Here is a 15,512-nt window from a genome sequence, read left to right on the forward strand (position 1 = left end):
CGGTCCCTGCTAACCCCAGATCACGGCAACTATGGCTTCCCATAGAGCATTGTCATAAAGCTAGGAGTTTACAGAAGAGTTGGTGTTTTTCTCTCTCTCGATCACGGCAAACGTGCCAATAGTGGTGTTCTCTTGATCACGCATTCTCTGCATGGCTACTGCACCTTCAACAAGTAAGAGTTTCATATGAGTTATATATATATATATATATATATATATATATATATATATTTATGTATACTGTGTTTTGATCATACAAACATCACGGCTAACATTAGCTGCTTATATGCAACCAAGAAAAATAAAGAAATTCGGGATCACATCTTAACTTGGCAAGAACGAAAATTCTTTATTTCCATCAAGTAATTTTCGAAACCATAATCAAAGAACATATTAAACAATTACTGTCAAATAAGTAGCTTAGATACATAATTATGCAACAATGGCACAATTCATGCAATGGTATGATCAGATGTTATGATCAAAGGCCAGCAGTGAATGGCACATTTGTAGCCGGCAACCATGAGCTACCAGCAATGAAATTATTCACAGTAAACTTCGACGCTTCTGAAGAACTAGTTATAACTCGATAACCACCCCACTTGACCCTGCCACTAGTAGGTGCACCTGGTCCAATGTTCTTGTATTCTCCATAATACAATGTCTTCAAAGCAAAATTACCGCTCCACTCGAGCCACCCAGCTGGGTCAACCAGGGTGTCTAGGAAAGATTGCATAAAAACTGTGCGTGAATACTCCTTCCATGGCCTACCCAAGAATGTCTTGACTGAGCCGACAGACGATTTGAAGTCCGGTGCGGCCATGACACGCGAGTCGTGGATAGAAATGCCCGTGTTCTGGTTTGGGTCGGTTCGTCCCTGGGCTGTGATGGTGTTCTTTTGACCACTCATGGGCTTTCTTGCGTAAATCATGCAGTTTTGGAGAACCACAGCTGCGTTGCCAAAGATGAAGTCAACGGTGCCATAGACGTAGCATTCTTTGTAAAACTGTCGTTGGGAGTGGGTGTAGAGGGTGTCTTGGTAGCCTTCGAAGCTGCAAAGGTAGAAAACAGAGAGGTCGGCGCCTGATCGGAGGGCTACTGCTTGATGGTTCTTTGGACCAGCTGTGTTGCGGAATGTTATGCCACGAGCAATGAAGCCTTCACCAGTTACCGCTGTAATTACACCCAAAAGAATCAAAGATCTATAGATATGGATTTTTAAGATTAGACTAATATTTTCAAGAGAAAAACGATAACGTTTTATTAGATAATTAAGACATACACATGAACATAGCAACTTCACACACTTTTCATTGTTCTAGTGAAAGAGAATGAAAAACATATATAAAGTCGGTAATGTTTAGTTTAATCTTTGGGTGGGGGGGGGGGTGTTTAAGACATAAAAGAATATGAGTTACTTACCCATACACTGCTGACTATGTTATTTTGTGTGAGATATTAGAGTCAAATAAAGTTTTTTTCTTTCTTCTTCTCTATTTACTTGTTTCTTTTGAAAACCAACAATTCACACAACCTTTATTATCTATTGAGACAATGTTCAATGGCGCCACCTTATTTTGACATTTCAAATGACTTGTGACTTGAGAGAGAGAGAGCGTCATGACTTACCCACGGTTGCAGAATTGAAAGTTGTAGAACCACCTACAACACTACGGCTGCCTGTGATAATTGTATACCTCAACCCATCACCAAGTAGAAAAATATTCTTCAACTTGATATCAAGGTTCTCCTTATAAACCCCTCTCTTCACATGTATCACAAACCTCTTACTCCCACTCCTCTTCGCTGCAACATCCAACGCCTCTTTGATCGTCTTATAGTTCCCCGACCCATCTTGTGCAACCACTACATCCGCCGCAGGTGTCGACTGCAACAGTTTCCTATCACCCGGTGACACCCAACTAGGAAAACCCTCCGTGTACAAATTTGTCACAGGTGGAACATTTGAGCTATTCCCCAGCGACAGACTGTTACTAATGAGCTTGGACACATTGTTGGACATAAGGGGCAAGACAAAGTCCGAAACCCCAAGCTCCACGAACCCGGCCCGACATGTGTCAAGATTTGTGAGGGCAGTGCTGAGCCAAGTTTGTGAGTCGTAGTCGGTGCATTTTATGGCAGGGTCTACAGTATGGTTGAGGAGTTTGATGGTATCTTCATAAAGGCTCAAACAGTCGGCCCATGCAGCCTTTTCTTTCTTATTTCTACACTTTTGCCCCAGCCACTTGTTGTGACTTTGGGCTTTGAGTGCTCTTTTCAGTGCTACTTGGATTGCAAGTTTCTTGAAGTCGGATACTTTATTGGGGATGGAGAGAGATTTTTGGTCATGGGTCAATGTATATTTGCAAGTTTCAGGGTAGGGGGTTTTTTTGCACCATGAATCTATGCCCGTGTTGAGAATGTTTGAAAGGGCTGGTGAGAAGAATAGAGCAAAGGAGACACAAAGGAAGAATGAACTAACTAGGTTTGTTGCCATTGATGAGCTTCTTCGGCTAATTTCGTTGCTAGGATTTTGTGAAGGTTTTGTGTTTGGTGATCAGAAGTTGCTTATATATACATATAAGGGAGATTTGAGAAATGAAAAATGGGGTGTGGTGGTGACAGCGGGTTAGGCAAGGGTGTAGTTTGAACGTGGAGGGTTGCTAGAGACAGACAGACAATTTAAATCCAAAATAATAAGACGAAAGATTCTTAAAGTCTTATCTTATTATTCAATGCTAAATAAACCATGATACCCTTACGTAACCAATGATGAAATGACATGATTAGAGCAAGTATGTATTCAACGCATATCTTGATCCATGATCACTGCATGTCATATATACATAGTTTGTGTAATATTCTCTTCAACCAAACACACAGATTATGGATTATCGTGGTCGTGGATGGTTTTAAGATGTCTGCCAGTACTCCCTATCTGTTTTGATCAATTGGCTTAATTCACATTGTTTTGGCCAACTGACCTAACTCACATTTACATTTTATCTAGAGTTAACATGCTTTGTAATGGATCAATTGAAGTCTATCTCAACGAACAATTCTTCTTCTTCTTCTTCTTCTTCTTCTTCTTCTTACTTTTATAAAGGAAGCGTCTTCACGATTTCCTTTACTTGTTGGCATTGCCTAGCTCATGAATTTTGAAAAATATTGAGTCCAACATGAATTTTCTACTGAATTATGGAAAATAAAGAATAATCTACTAACTTAAAGTGGAACAGAATACATTAGGACATTATTAGGCTCCTAAATCTTGACTAATCTCTAACTATTGATAATTACATGAGCATTCAATAATAGCTGCAAGTCTGACTATTAGTTTAGGATGACTTTGAACAGCTTAAGCAGAAAGCGTTGCACATATATCCCCACTACTATTTATTTTTTTAATTCTTCGGATAACTTTAATAAGTTTGATGGTTCCAACCCTGTGTGCCACTTCGATTCAGAACATTCACGAGATCTCGTAGAATGTTGAGTTTTCCTCTTTGGTTTAACAAACGCGAATAAAGTAAGGAAGAGTTGCAGTTTCATATCCAAAATTTGACAGAATAACTTATATTGAACGGCGACACTCTCATTTGCGCTGAAATATTTGTTGATAAAGCTCAATACTTACCAAACAATATATGCAAGTGATTAATTAAGTTAAAACAATACCAGGTATCAATTTAGTAACGGACTGCTAAACCGACTTTGAAATATTAATAGGAAGGAATTCAAGAAAAGCAAATAAAATAGCACCGCCTGCCACTTTTATATTAGCTAGCTGGACAGTAACTGTATATATGTACAACTATTTGTTTGACAAATATATATGCTCTGCAGACTGCAGTATCTTCTTAATCTTTATTAATTATTATGACCTTCTAACCAATACCATTTTGTTTAATTAATTTATTCATCCGCCACTTGCATTCTGTTACAGTTTAATCTCACTATTGGGAAAAACAGTACGTCCCCATGCAAATTTTCGTCAAAGATAACAATATTATTTAAAATCTGCACGTAAATTTGTGCTAAATTAAGCCATGGTTGGTACAACTGATATTTTCTTAATGTGGCTGCATGGTTGGTACAACTTACAACTCATACTAAAACAGTACAAGTAGTTAGTAATGCTATATTCTTTCTAACATCCACCGATCGACACACCAAAAGAAGCATATGATTGAAACCTTCCATAAAAGATCAAGCTTATATTCAAGAAAATCAGTTGGTATTAACACACAAAATGGACAGTTTACTATTTTAAGAAGACCACACACTTTTCTGTTTTATATTACAAGCAAGTATCTTTCCTCTTACCATCCTAAATTTACAAACTCCATAGTTGCGGCTCCCTATTTTGGCTGGGAGTCGGTGGTAGCCCCTCTCCTAATTTTTATAGAATTCCTCCTTTATTTTTTCATAGATTCTTGTATATCTATTTTTTATTGTCTTAGTATTTTTGTCAATAAGTGCTTCTTTCGTGAGATTATTTGGGCATCTCTTAGTTAGTATTTTAATTTTGTGCTGGTGTGTTTTTAGCTTCTCGTGAATCTACTTTGTGGTTATCAGTATTTTCCGATGTTCGTTATTAAAGCGTGTCCTCATGTTCATTATGAAAGTTTTGTGCGTCTAAATTCTCATAGGCCAATTCACGAAGTGCTTGACCTTTTTATCAAGATGGAGTTCCTTTAGTTCTAGTGTCATCTCAATCATAGAATTACACTCTTTTTTGACAAAAAGAAAGAAAGAAAAGGAATTACACTCTTTCGAACAATAAAAAAACTTATTCAATTACTTTAAAAACAAAAAAAATTATATTTTCATGCTACATATCCAGATAAAATCGTTACGTTCCTTCTTAGAATTTACGTATTTATGTGAAGAACGAACAATTTTTTGGGTGATTATTGACAATGCCCTCACCCTTCTAATAAAATTAAATTAATTTGTATGAAGTCAATTTTTGTAAATTAACAATATTTTGTAATCTACAATTTGGGTATGCGACAAGCAAGGAAAACTATCAATTCGGTGGCCAGTTGACATCATCTGCAAGAGACGTTTGTTTAGCCCAATAATATGAACCAATTATGAGGTTGGTGGTGCTATTAGATGCTCAATTTGTACTTGTTAACATAATTCCAATTCTGCTTGTATATGTAATAGGTTTTTTAAGTAAAAAATGTCTCTGAAATTGATATAACTTGTTGATGAGTAGATTTTATATTATATATGTAACACCCCATCCTGAATAAATTCTTTAATTCGGGAAATAATGTTATTACTTTTGGTAGACCCAACCTAAAAATCATGTTTAGTTGTTTACCATTAATTACTTATTTTCTACCATATTCAATCCACAAATCCTTACCTTAAATTCAAAACCGACTAAGAAAGTAAAACTCAAATTATTTACTAAATTCCTTCCTTTAATTCTATGTCTTGTTTCCGACCTTGATTCATAATTAAAAGGATTTAAACATCAACGTACAAATTTAATCTCATCTTGTTTCTATTTCCTTTTATAACACACTTCTCATTCTAAGAATTACTTCTCGAGTTATTTAAGGCTGTATCTAACACTGTTAGACTGCCTACGTACCCTGGAGCGGGATCAAGCCTTTCGTAGTTCACATATTCCAAAATTTAACAAAATCTGAATATATTTAGTTAAACCAACATATACCAAAATCGTAATAATATTCAAACCACAACAATTTTGATCTTAAAGACATAATTTGAATGACGAAATTCGCATAAAGAGCAATTGTCAACTTCCTGGCCGTGCGCCGCCACACCCGCCGCCGTGGGTGGCAGTCGGCCGCCCCAACTCGCCGGAAACTCAACTATTTCTAAAAATTACCAAAAATTACAAGAATGAAGATCTCAATGCGTAGAGTAACTTTCATACATGTGACCAAGGGCAATTTAGCTCGGAAATGCTCCAATTTGCCTCGAATCCGCCGGGAACCCTAGAAATGGGTGTTCTTGATTCGACTCCATAGCAGCTCCGATGCCCCAAAACTTGTTTGGGCTTTATTCATGGGTTCTTAAGGAACATGTGGGCGGTGGAAATTGGGAGAGTTTGCTTCAGATTTGATGGATCGCAACCTATGAACTCGCGCACCCCTCGTGGGGTTTTGCATATTTTCAAAGCCAATATCTATCTAATTTGTGATAGAATCAGTCAAGAGGAGGTCATGGAACCTTTTTAAGATGGTTTGGTAGCATAATTCGTCGGAAAAACCGACGAAAAGCCATCGGATGAGGTGGATGAAGCCAGGTCGGGTTGATGACATAGAACCGGGTCGAAGGATCCGGTGTACTTCTTTCCTCTCCTTTCCCCTCCTCTCTCTCTTCTCTCATTGGTCACTCTCTCATCTCCCCCTTTCCTGATTGGCTCATCTCCCCCTCATTTCCCTCCTTTATCTTCCATCTCCACCGCCTAACCTTTCTTACTTTTAATCTGGGCCACACACGTGGCCTTCTAGATTTGGCTCCAAAAATCTTGAGCATTCTAGAAATGATAAATTTACCATTTTATCCCCGACTTTAAACGTTAATAACTTCTTTGTTCTAACTCCGTTTCACGAACAGTTTGTGCATACGCGTTCGTGAGGTCGAGCTCTATTCAAAAATATAAATTTTGACCTCGAAAGGTCTACGTATTTTAAATAATTAAGGTCTAAACTTTAAACCTCGTAACTAGTTTAATTTAAAACTAAACTTACACAAATTATTATAAATTCTTGAAAAATCATATAAAAGCTCAATAATACAAATACGTTGATTAATATAATTTCCGGAAACAAAACTGTAAAAGTTCTCGATTAAATTCTTCATAATCATAAATCGATTTATTTTCGATTTTCTCCACATATGCATAATTATGAATATATAATTCATATATTTAAATTTTCAGGGTATTACAATATATTTTACCCTAATCTTAGTATATTTTGGTTAATATTTTGGAAGAATTTTGATACTTTGAATTGTATTTTCAATATAGGACTTTCGACTTCCTCTGGAGCAAAACAGGACCAAATGGACGAATTTTGGAGTAATTCCAGTTGGAGGACGTTCGTGAGTCACTTAGCTTGATCGTATCAAACTTTGGGATTTTTCCACCAAGCGGTTATTTTCTGGCGATAAAATAAAGGAGCGATGTGTAGTGCTGGAAAATGACGTTTTTGGGCTTAAATTGCGTTTTTGGAGCCTAAGATGACATCGGATGGGTCCAAAACGTGGCCGTTCAGATTTTAGGCGAATTTTACCATTTAATTTAGGGTTATATTTCCTATTTTATTGGATTATTATTTTTAGTTTCCTATGGGGAATAAAGGACCTGATTTTAGGGTTTGTGTGGGGGTTTAGCAGATTTATTGCTTAGCCGTCTACAAGTTTTGAAGGAGGCTTATTTTTATGAAAACTTTGGAGACAGAAAGAATTGAGAGGGTTCTTGAAGATTTTCTACTTGGAGGTGTTTTCATTCTTATTCATTTTAATGATATTTCCCTTGATTTTTATTATGAGTATATGTAACTAATTCTTTTGCTAGGGTTAGGCCATGAACCTTAGTAAGAATATGTAGTTTTATTAATTTGCTTATGAACGGATGCATGCTTGCTTTGAATTATTAATCAATGCGGTTAAGACTATCTATATATTTTAATGATTGATCACCATTAGGGTATTTAGACAAGTAATTTGATGCAATTTTTGTTGGAACATCACCCTGAAATTGAGAAGGGCTTTTTGTGATTAGTAATTGTAAGTTCACTTAAGGCAAACATCACGCTCTTAAGGGTTACATGGTTTTTCAAAGGGTTTTCACGAAACTTAGTGAGTCTTGCTTGTTTATATTTGATCTGAACATCACAGACGGATTGCATACTAAATATACGTTTTCGCTTGAACATCACAAGGAAAATATGCATTAGGAAAACCTAACCTTCAAAGCATGGATGTGGAAATTCATAAGTAATTGATAGAATTGCATAGGATTGTGACGGTAACGGCTAAACCCTAGTCTTTCCCTAAATTGATTTTAATAAAAACAAACAAAAAATGTTTTTATTTTTTTTCTGTTTGCTGTTTTTATTTTCTAACTTCTAGGTTTCTTTAATTGTTAATTCAATATTTTCAAACTCAAACATCTCAAATCTTTGATAAAAATATGTTTTAATGGTTAATTAAGAGTTGATTTAAGTATGAATTCGTCAAACAATCTTTGGGGACAACAACCTTGCATGAGCAATTATACTACAATTACATTGTCTTCTTGCAAGTATTTTCAGTGATTTTAATCCTATTACGCAGGTATAAAAAAATCCTATCACTTGTCACTTTGGTCATTGACATTGAAAATCGATAGAAGTGATTCTAAGTTTGTCAATTGTCAATTATTTTGGTAGTTCAGTGAAAATTTTACCTCTTCCTCTCTTTGCTGTATATTTTCTGTAATTTTTATTTTATTTGGTGGTGGAAAAAAAGGAATTTAGTTTCCTCCTCTTCCTCCTTCCTCTTTCACATAATCACCACCACCGCCATCGCAGCAGCCTTCTTCAACCATCGTCAGCCTCAGATCCTCCAGCTCAACCAACCCCAAAAGCCGATTCTTTTTTTTTCTTTTTCTGCATCGTAATCCCATCCCCAAATTTCCATTTCTTCATTTATATGGTTTCCGAATCTGAGAGATCAAACCCTATCAAACCCCGAAGACCTTACCTTTTAGTTATTCGTAAAGGGTAGCTAGTTATGGACGGTGATTTTATTTATTTTTTATCTTTAAAAATAAAACAACTGGTGATAAGTTACGGTTATCTAACTATGAACTGTGATTCTTGGAGCACTCTGTCTTTTGTTTAAATAAGTCAGCATGACATCATCATATAGGTCAGGCATTTACCTAACTGCTTAGTCCGGCGATGTTGGGCCCACGTTTGCCCGACTTATTGGGCCGGGGTGAAGAAGGTTTTTGGGTTTTGGTGGACTCAATTGCCCAATTCCCTGGGTAATTGGAATGGGGTGGAAGTGCTCTCAGTGAAGGTGCTTTCTATTGTCGTTTGTTCTGTTCCAACGACTCACAAATTTCAATTCCACAACCGTCAAGAAGCAATTCAACTAGATCAATCAGCTTCATGCATTGATAGGAATACATAACGTGCTTCAAACGTTGATAGTTTTTGGCAACTAATCAAACATAAAGAGGAAACATAGAGTTCTGAGAAAAAGAAACTAGAAGGACAAACTGATCAATTAATCACCAATGATGTATCCAAATGACACTGTCAATCTGCTAATTAGGTACCGAAACAAGAGTTTTATCATCGCGAATCCTGTATTCAATCGCGTTAAACGTAGCAAACCAGCTTATGTTCTCCATGGCATTCAACCCTAGCTAGATTCCTAATCAACTCCTTGTCATAGATGACTGCAACTCTATCCTTCTCATAATGGCCTTCAACTAAAATAAAATTCAAATACATAAAGAAGGCATGCATTTGAAACAATTTTGGTCCTGCATATTGATAAAGCACCAAATTCAAATCCCGTAACAGATGGCTTGTCGCCTTCCACTGCAACTGCTTCTTCACAGTCCAACTCAACTCAAATATCTTCTTGATAAAACAGTTTCATTTATTTGCTGTTTATAATTTATCTCTTTGGTTTATATATTTCTTGTTTTTGTCTAGAGTTTTACTTGTATACAATTCAATCATGTAAATCTATAAAAGGAAATACAAATCACACTACTCAGTATCGAGCAATTTTATGCAACTCATAATCTCTTCTAAGCAATCTTTTATGGTATCCCAGAGCGACGTCTAACGACACTCTCAAAACCCTAATTTTTTTTCCTTCCACTGCTTCCATAGCTGCTCTCAACACCACCTCAATCACTGCCTTCCCCTCTCTTCCAAACGTTTCCAACTTCCTCACCATTAAAGTCGACCGAACCAATTACACATTATGGCGAGCTTAGCTCATCCTACTCTTGAGTGGTTGAGTTCTCCTTTCGTTTGTTGATGTCTCCAATGCCTTCCTGACGATGCTGGAAATCTCACCGATACAGTCAACACTGCTTTTGAAGACTTGATCAAACAGTACCAGATGCTTCTCTCGTGGTTAACCAGTTCCCTCACTCCCGCCGTTCTGTCCACCATTGTGAATAAGACCAGTGCTGCTGATGCCTGGTCTTCCCTCCAAGCGAGATATGCTTCAGCTTCTCCTAATCGCATCAACTGCGCAAGAGTGGGATGAACTGAGCTCGCCATAATGGGTAATTGGTTAGGTCGAGTTTAATGGTGAGGAAGTTGGAAACGTTTGAGAGAGGGGGAGGGCAGTGTTTGAGGTGGTGTTGAGAGCAACATGGAAGCAGTAGAAGAAAAAAAATATAGGGTTTTGAGAGTGTCGTGAGACGTCGCTCTGGGATACCATAAAAGATGGCTACAGGAGATTATGAGTTGCATAAAATTGCTAGATACTGAGCAGTGTGATTTATATCTCCTTTTATAGTCTTACATGATTGAGTTGTATACAAGTAAAACTCTTTACAAAAACAAGAGATCATAAACCAGAGAATCATAAACACCAAACAAGAGAAACTGTTTTATCAAGAAGATGTTTGAGTTGAGTTGGACAGTGAAGAAGCAGTTGCATGGAAGGCCCCAAGCCATTGATTTGAATTGGCTGCGTTATCAGTAAAGGTTTTTTAATTTGGTATATGGTGAGTGTGCGACTGCGATATATAAGTGCAGATGAACATGACATGCTTTTACAACTAACCGAAAGGATCGGTAGGAATACAAACTCTGCTGCATACATGCCTTTAGTTTTGGCAACTAATCGACATGCAAAACCAACCAAACCAGCTTCTCGTCTCCATCATCCATGGAGTTAATAACACAATCAATCACCTTCAGTTTTATTCAGCTAATATCAGTATTATTCCTCCATCCACCTGCCTTGCAGTACAAGGCAAGTTGTTTTTTTTTTCCTAGAGGATATTGAGCCTTATTCAAAGTTCCCACTCTCCTATTTGCCACCTTCTTCTTATATGCTCGCACAATCGAATCAGAAATACTGAAAGCTTGTATGATTCAAAAGGCTAGATATGTTCTCAAATTCAAAAACATGGATTGTTGAGGAAAACAATATATGCTTCGTATTGACATATGCGCAAAACTAGCTAGAACTGTGACTCCTTGAATTAATTTGACACAATACTTGCAATATTAAATCACGTCAAACAGTCTATCCAGTTTACTAATATAAAAGTTGTATGGGTTACTGCAGCAACTGATATCCTCTGCTTTGCAGCATTGAGTCTCTAGTTAGCATTTTCTTATCAGTCAAACAAAAACATGTTATTTTAAAGACGAGGAAGGTTATTGCTCTAACTCGGCAATTATTTTCATAAGAGTTTTCTTCACAGAAGCAGCTTTGTCAAAAAACAAAAATTTTGAATTCGTCACTGCATCTATTGGTGGCCGAACTTTTCTAGTATAAACAAGGTATGTTGATTGAAGCAAATGACTTTTAACCATTATACTAAAGAAAACTAATGAAAATGATTTGAAAATTTTGAGTTTTAACGATAAAGATAAAATAAAGGGTAAAGTGAATAGTACCAGGTTTGACTTTTTAGTGTAAAAATGTAATTTTTCGTTAAAATAAACACTACCACGAGTTTTTTGTGAAAACTCCTTTATATCAATCCAAGCAAGAAATTTGAATTAACCGTAGAAATTAATCTATCCAATTGGTGAAAATGAAGAGTCAACAAAAGTCAAATGAAAACAATAAATTACAGAGTGGGCTCCACTTCCGAAGGTTTGTTTTTTATTTTTTGACATCGAAAGCTCAAAACCCCTCTCAGTTCGAGATCGACGACGAAGAAGACGAAGATGCAGCAAAGAAGACCAGCGTCAGGAAGGCCTACTGGAACAGATGGCTCAGATTTCAACTACCGCATGGTGGTTGACTCTCGTAAGCTCCAGATGAAGCGCTCATCCTTTTCATTTGGTTTCTATCACTCTCTCGGCAACCAAACAGATCTCTAGGTTCCCGAACGCTTTAAACTAATGAATCTTTTCAAATATTTGATTTGGGGTTTTCGAATTTCAGGGTATCAGAAGGTAGCTAAAGGGAAGTCTCGTCTGTACTCTCTTATTCTAACTCAGGTACTCAATTTCTCTTTCTGTGTTCCTCTTCAATGGTGGCTCTGTAATTTCTTGAAGCATTGGTTTTCAAATAATATCTGTTGAAATTGCATTGCTGTAATTAAGCGGGTTTCTGTTCTTTTCTGAAGTAGAAATCATATTTCACTGGGTTAATGTGCATGAACTTTTCGAGTAATGAATTAGAGAATTTTGTTGTGTAAGAAACCTAATTTTTGTTGGTAATAGAGTTCAATAATTTGAGAATTTCAAGCAGAAATGAACAATCAATAGACAACACGAGGCAGTTTATTCGGTTCCGCTATAGTTCTATGTTGATAGGGAAAAAAAATGGCTTAAGCGGATTGTTATTGAACTGGATCGGTTGGTTTAGGGGGGTTCTTCTGTCCCTCAATATGTAGCCGAACTAAGCACAAAACCTTGTAATAGTTCAACTGGTACCCTGAAATATTCCGGTTATGAAGCAGAACAAATTCAGTCATGTATTATCTTTTACTTGGATTGTGTGAGATAGGGACAATCTATAATTGGGGTCTCACAACAGATGCCTTGCACAAGTAGGTTGAGTTCAAACCGCCAACTCAAAACGTTTTGGGTAGATTCTTTTGTGATTTAGCTGGAATGTTGAAGTGATTTTCAAGAATTTTTAGTGTTAGATAGGGACAATCTATAATTGGGGTCTCCTCCAAAAAGAGCCTAAACCGGTTTTGGTGATCTAGGTTAACATTTAGGTACCAGGCCAACTAGACATGTGATGTATAGTTAAATAAAGGTTTTGAACAAATTATTTACAGCACTAGCATAAAAGGGAACATATTCTTATGAGATGGTTTAGTTTTGACTTTACCATCATGTGTAATTATTCTTGAAGCCTCAGCTCATTCATAAGTCTAGTTGTCTGTCCATCAGTTTTAAACTGATTCTCTTATGATAGCATTTGCTCTGCTGCAGGCCGTCATTCAATTGACAGGAGTCCTTTATGCTTTTCTGTTTACATCAGATGGGGAAGGTCCAAATGTGATTGCCATCTCATCTGTTGCTATTGGTTCTATTTCTTTGATAATCGGGGAGTTGGGTAGGTGTTACTAAATCCTTTGTTTTGTTTTTTTTCACGGTTGATAAGTTTTTGCAACTGTTCATATTCTACAACTTTTTGTTGTGCCAAAGGTCGAAGGCGCAGCCGAGTGTCTTTGTTGAAAGTGTACATGGTTGCATCATCTATTGGAATACTTCTCTCCATTGCTTGTGTTGCTAAGGGAAGTTTAACACTAGCGGTAAGTCAGTTCTTCATTTCCAACTGTTGGTTATCACTTAGGAGTCTGAAACCTGTCGGAATTTCCTGATTGTTGTACTATATGAAATCACTGGTTAGGTTTTGCAAAATTCAAGTAACTGGGAAACAAAGAAATTTGAACTTGTCGAGGCCACTCGCACTGTAATTGGTCAGTATCTGTAATTTCTCCATGCGATGTTAATAGAATTAAAGATGAACAAAGTCTGATATTTGTTTGTCAAATTTGACAGCATTCCTGGTTCAAATATTTGCAATCAGCACAACCACTTCTCTCATCGGTAACATGTCTCCTCCGAAAAGAGCCTCATAGCTGCGTCCTATAGCCACAATCATTCCAGTGATTTACAAGAATTTTTAGTGTTGAGTTTCTTTCGGGGTTCAAATTTTGTAATCCGAGGAAGATATTTTAAAATGTTTCTAGATTATAGACTATTTTGACTGGTGACCATTTTACATGTTTTTGAAACAAATCAGTGACTGTAGGGAATGTAATTTGATCCGTTAATAGAAATTGGATGATATATGGTTTTTCTATGTATTTATGCCTAGTTGACATATGTTATTATGACGCGTTGTCTTGGATGTCTTATTTTTCGGACACATATCCTTTCCGGATCTGTGCAACTGGAGCCCAGGGATCAATAGATCCGGGCCATTGAAATTTGATCAAACGGCTACAAACAGGGGGCCCCTCTAAAGTTATAATAATTGTAGCCGTTGGATCAAATTTCAATGGCCCGAATCCATTGATCCCTAGGCTCTGGTTGCACAGATCCGGAGAGGATCTGTGTCCTTATTTTTCCTTTTAGATTTGTGATGAAATTGCTCAAATACCGGTGGGAACTTGTTAATGTATTTGTATGCTGCTTTAGCTCCTCCGTGCATCTGAGACCAGGTAGGAACGAAACTGATAGGCTGGCTTTGCTTGCCATCAGAGCTCAATTAACGGAGGATCCTAATCAAATCTGGAGTTCATGGAATGAATCGTCTCACTTCTGCTTGTGGAGCGGCGTGACATACGACCGGCGGCATCGTCAAAAGGGTCACCGGGTTGACCTAAGGAGGCTAAAATTGGTAGGTTCCATATCCTCACACAGGAAATTTAAGCTTCATAAGAGAGCTGTATTTCCATAACAACAGTTTGACCGCCAAAATGCCACCAGAAAATGGGCATTTGCGTAGATTGCAGATATTACGTTTGAACATCAACTCACTCAGCGATTTTGTCCCTGTCAATATACCCAACTGTCTCAACCTCGTTCTTCTCAGTTTCGGTTGCAATCGATTAGAGGGTAAAATTCCTAGAGTTTGCCTGAAAATTTTCCAAATCTCAAACTCTTTCTCATTTCTTGGAATCAATTTGCTGGATCCATTCCCTGGTCAATATCCAATGCCAGGAATCCATTGAACATTGAAGTTCAAGATAATAAACTCACCGGAAAATTACCAAATTTACCGAAGCTCGTTAACCTTGAAACCTTCAACATTTACCGCAACCAGCTCGGAACAGGTACTGATGGTGACCGTAGTTTTGTCTCAGACTTGACCAACGCTAGAGTAAGGTGGTCGGTATTCTACGTGAACAGTTTTGGAGGGGTATTGTCCACATCCATCTCCAATCTCTCAACCAAGCTTGAAATCCTTGGGGTTCAAGAAAACCAACCATGCGGAACATCGCAGCCGGGATAGGCAATCTAGTCGACTTGAAATTATTAGGTATTCTCCACATCCATCTCCAATCTCTCTAGGACATTTAACAATGTTAAGCAAACTTGAATGCAAGGAAATATTCGTTCAAGCCTAGGGAAATGCCACAATCTATTGTACCTGGATCTTTCTCAAAATAACTTCAACGGTACAATAACTCAAGAAGTTATAGTCTGACTTCCTTATCAATTTCTTTGAACTTGTCTGGAAACCAGTTAACGGGTTCTCTTCCAATGGAGATCGGAAAGTTGAGCAATTAGGCGTTTTAGACCTTTCCAATAACATGTTATCAGGTGAGTACTATTGGCTCTTCTGTG

General features: G+C 37.3%; 2 protein-coding genes across 2 annotated transcripts; one reads left to right on the forward strand and one right to left on the reverse strand.

Annotated features, from left to right (window-relative positions):
- Positions 1–329: 329 nt before the first annotated feature.
- On the reverse strand, positions 330–2,680 carry LOC126629055 (pectinesterase 2-like). The gene is made up of 2 exons (XM_050298952.1): positions 1,630–2,680; positions 330–1,173 (listed from the first exon to the last, which is right to left on the reverse strand). The coding sequence occupies exons 1-2, from the start codon at positions 2,495–2,497 to the stop codon at positions 482–484; spliced, it is 1,560 nt and encodes a 519-aa protein (XP_050154909.1). The 5' UTR covers positions 2,498–2,680; the 3' UTR covers positions 330–481.
- A 9,168-nt stretch (positions 2,681–11,848) lies between these two features.
- On the forward strand, positions 11,849–14,026 carry LOC126629060 (uncharacterized). The gene is made up of 6 exons (XM_050298956.1): positions 11,849–12,003; positions 12,142–12,197; positions 13,146–13,269; positions 13,362–13,468; positions 13,567–13,636; positions 13,719–14,026. Exons 1-6 carry the CDS (start codon positions 11,922–11,924, stop codon positions 13,796–13,798), a joined length of 519 nt encoding a protein of 172 aa, XP_050154913.1. The 5' UTR covers positions 11,849–11,921; the 3' UTR covers positions 13,799–14,026.
- The last annotated feature ends 1,486 nt before the right edge of the window (positions 14,027–15,512 follow it).

This window comes from Malus sylvestris, chromosome 7 (genome assembly GCF_916048215.2).
Source record: "Malus sylvestris chromosome 7, drMalSylv7.2, whole genome shotgun sequence".
Lineage (NCBI taxonomy): Eukaryota > Viridiplantae > Streptophyta > Magnoliopsida > Rosales > Rosaceae > Malus > Malus sylvestris.

Bases quoted from the DNA above. Each gene is read 5' to 3' on its own strand.
- LOC126629055 (XM_050298952.1), bottom strand. From the start codon at position 2,497: ATGGCAACAAACCTAGTTAGTTCATTCTTCCTTTGTGTCTCCTTTGCT. The intron at 1,174-1,629 runs GTAAGTCATGAC...GTGTAATTACAG, and splicing joins TTTCAATTCTGCAACCGTGG to CGGTAACTGGTGAAGGCTTC.
- LOC126629060 (XM_050298956.1), top strand. From the start codon at position 11,922: ATGCAGCAAAGAAGACCAGCGTCAGGAAGGCCTACTGGAACAGATGGC. The intron at 13,469-13,566 runs GTAAGTCAGTTC...ATCACTGGTTAG, and splicing joins AGGGAAGTTTAACACTAGCG to GTTTTGCAAAATTCAAGTAA. The intron at 13,637-13,718 runs GTCAGTATCTGT...CAAATTTGACAG, and splicing joins GGCCACTCGCACTGTAATTG to CATTCCTGGTTCAAATATTT.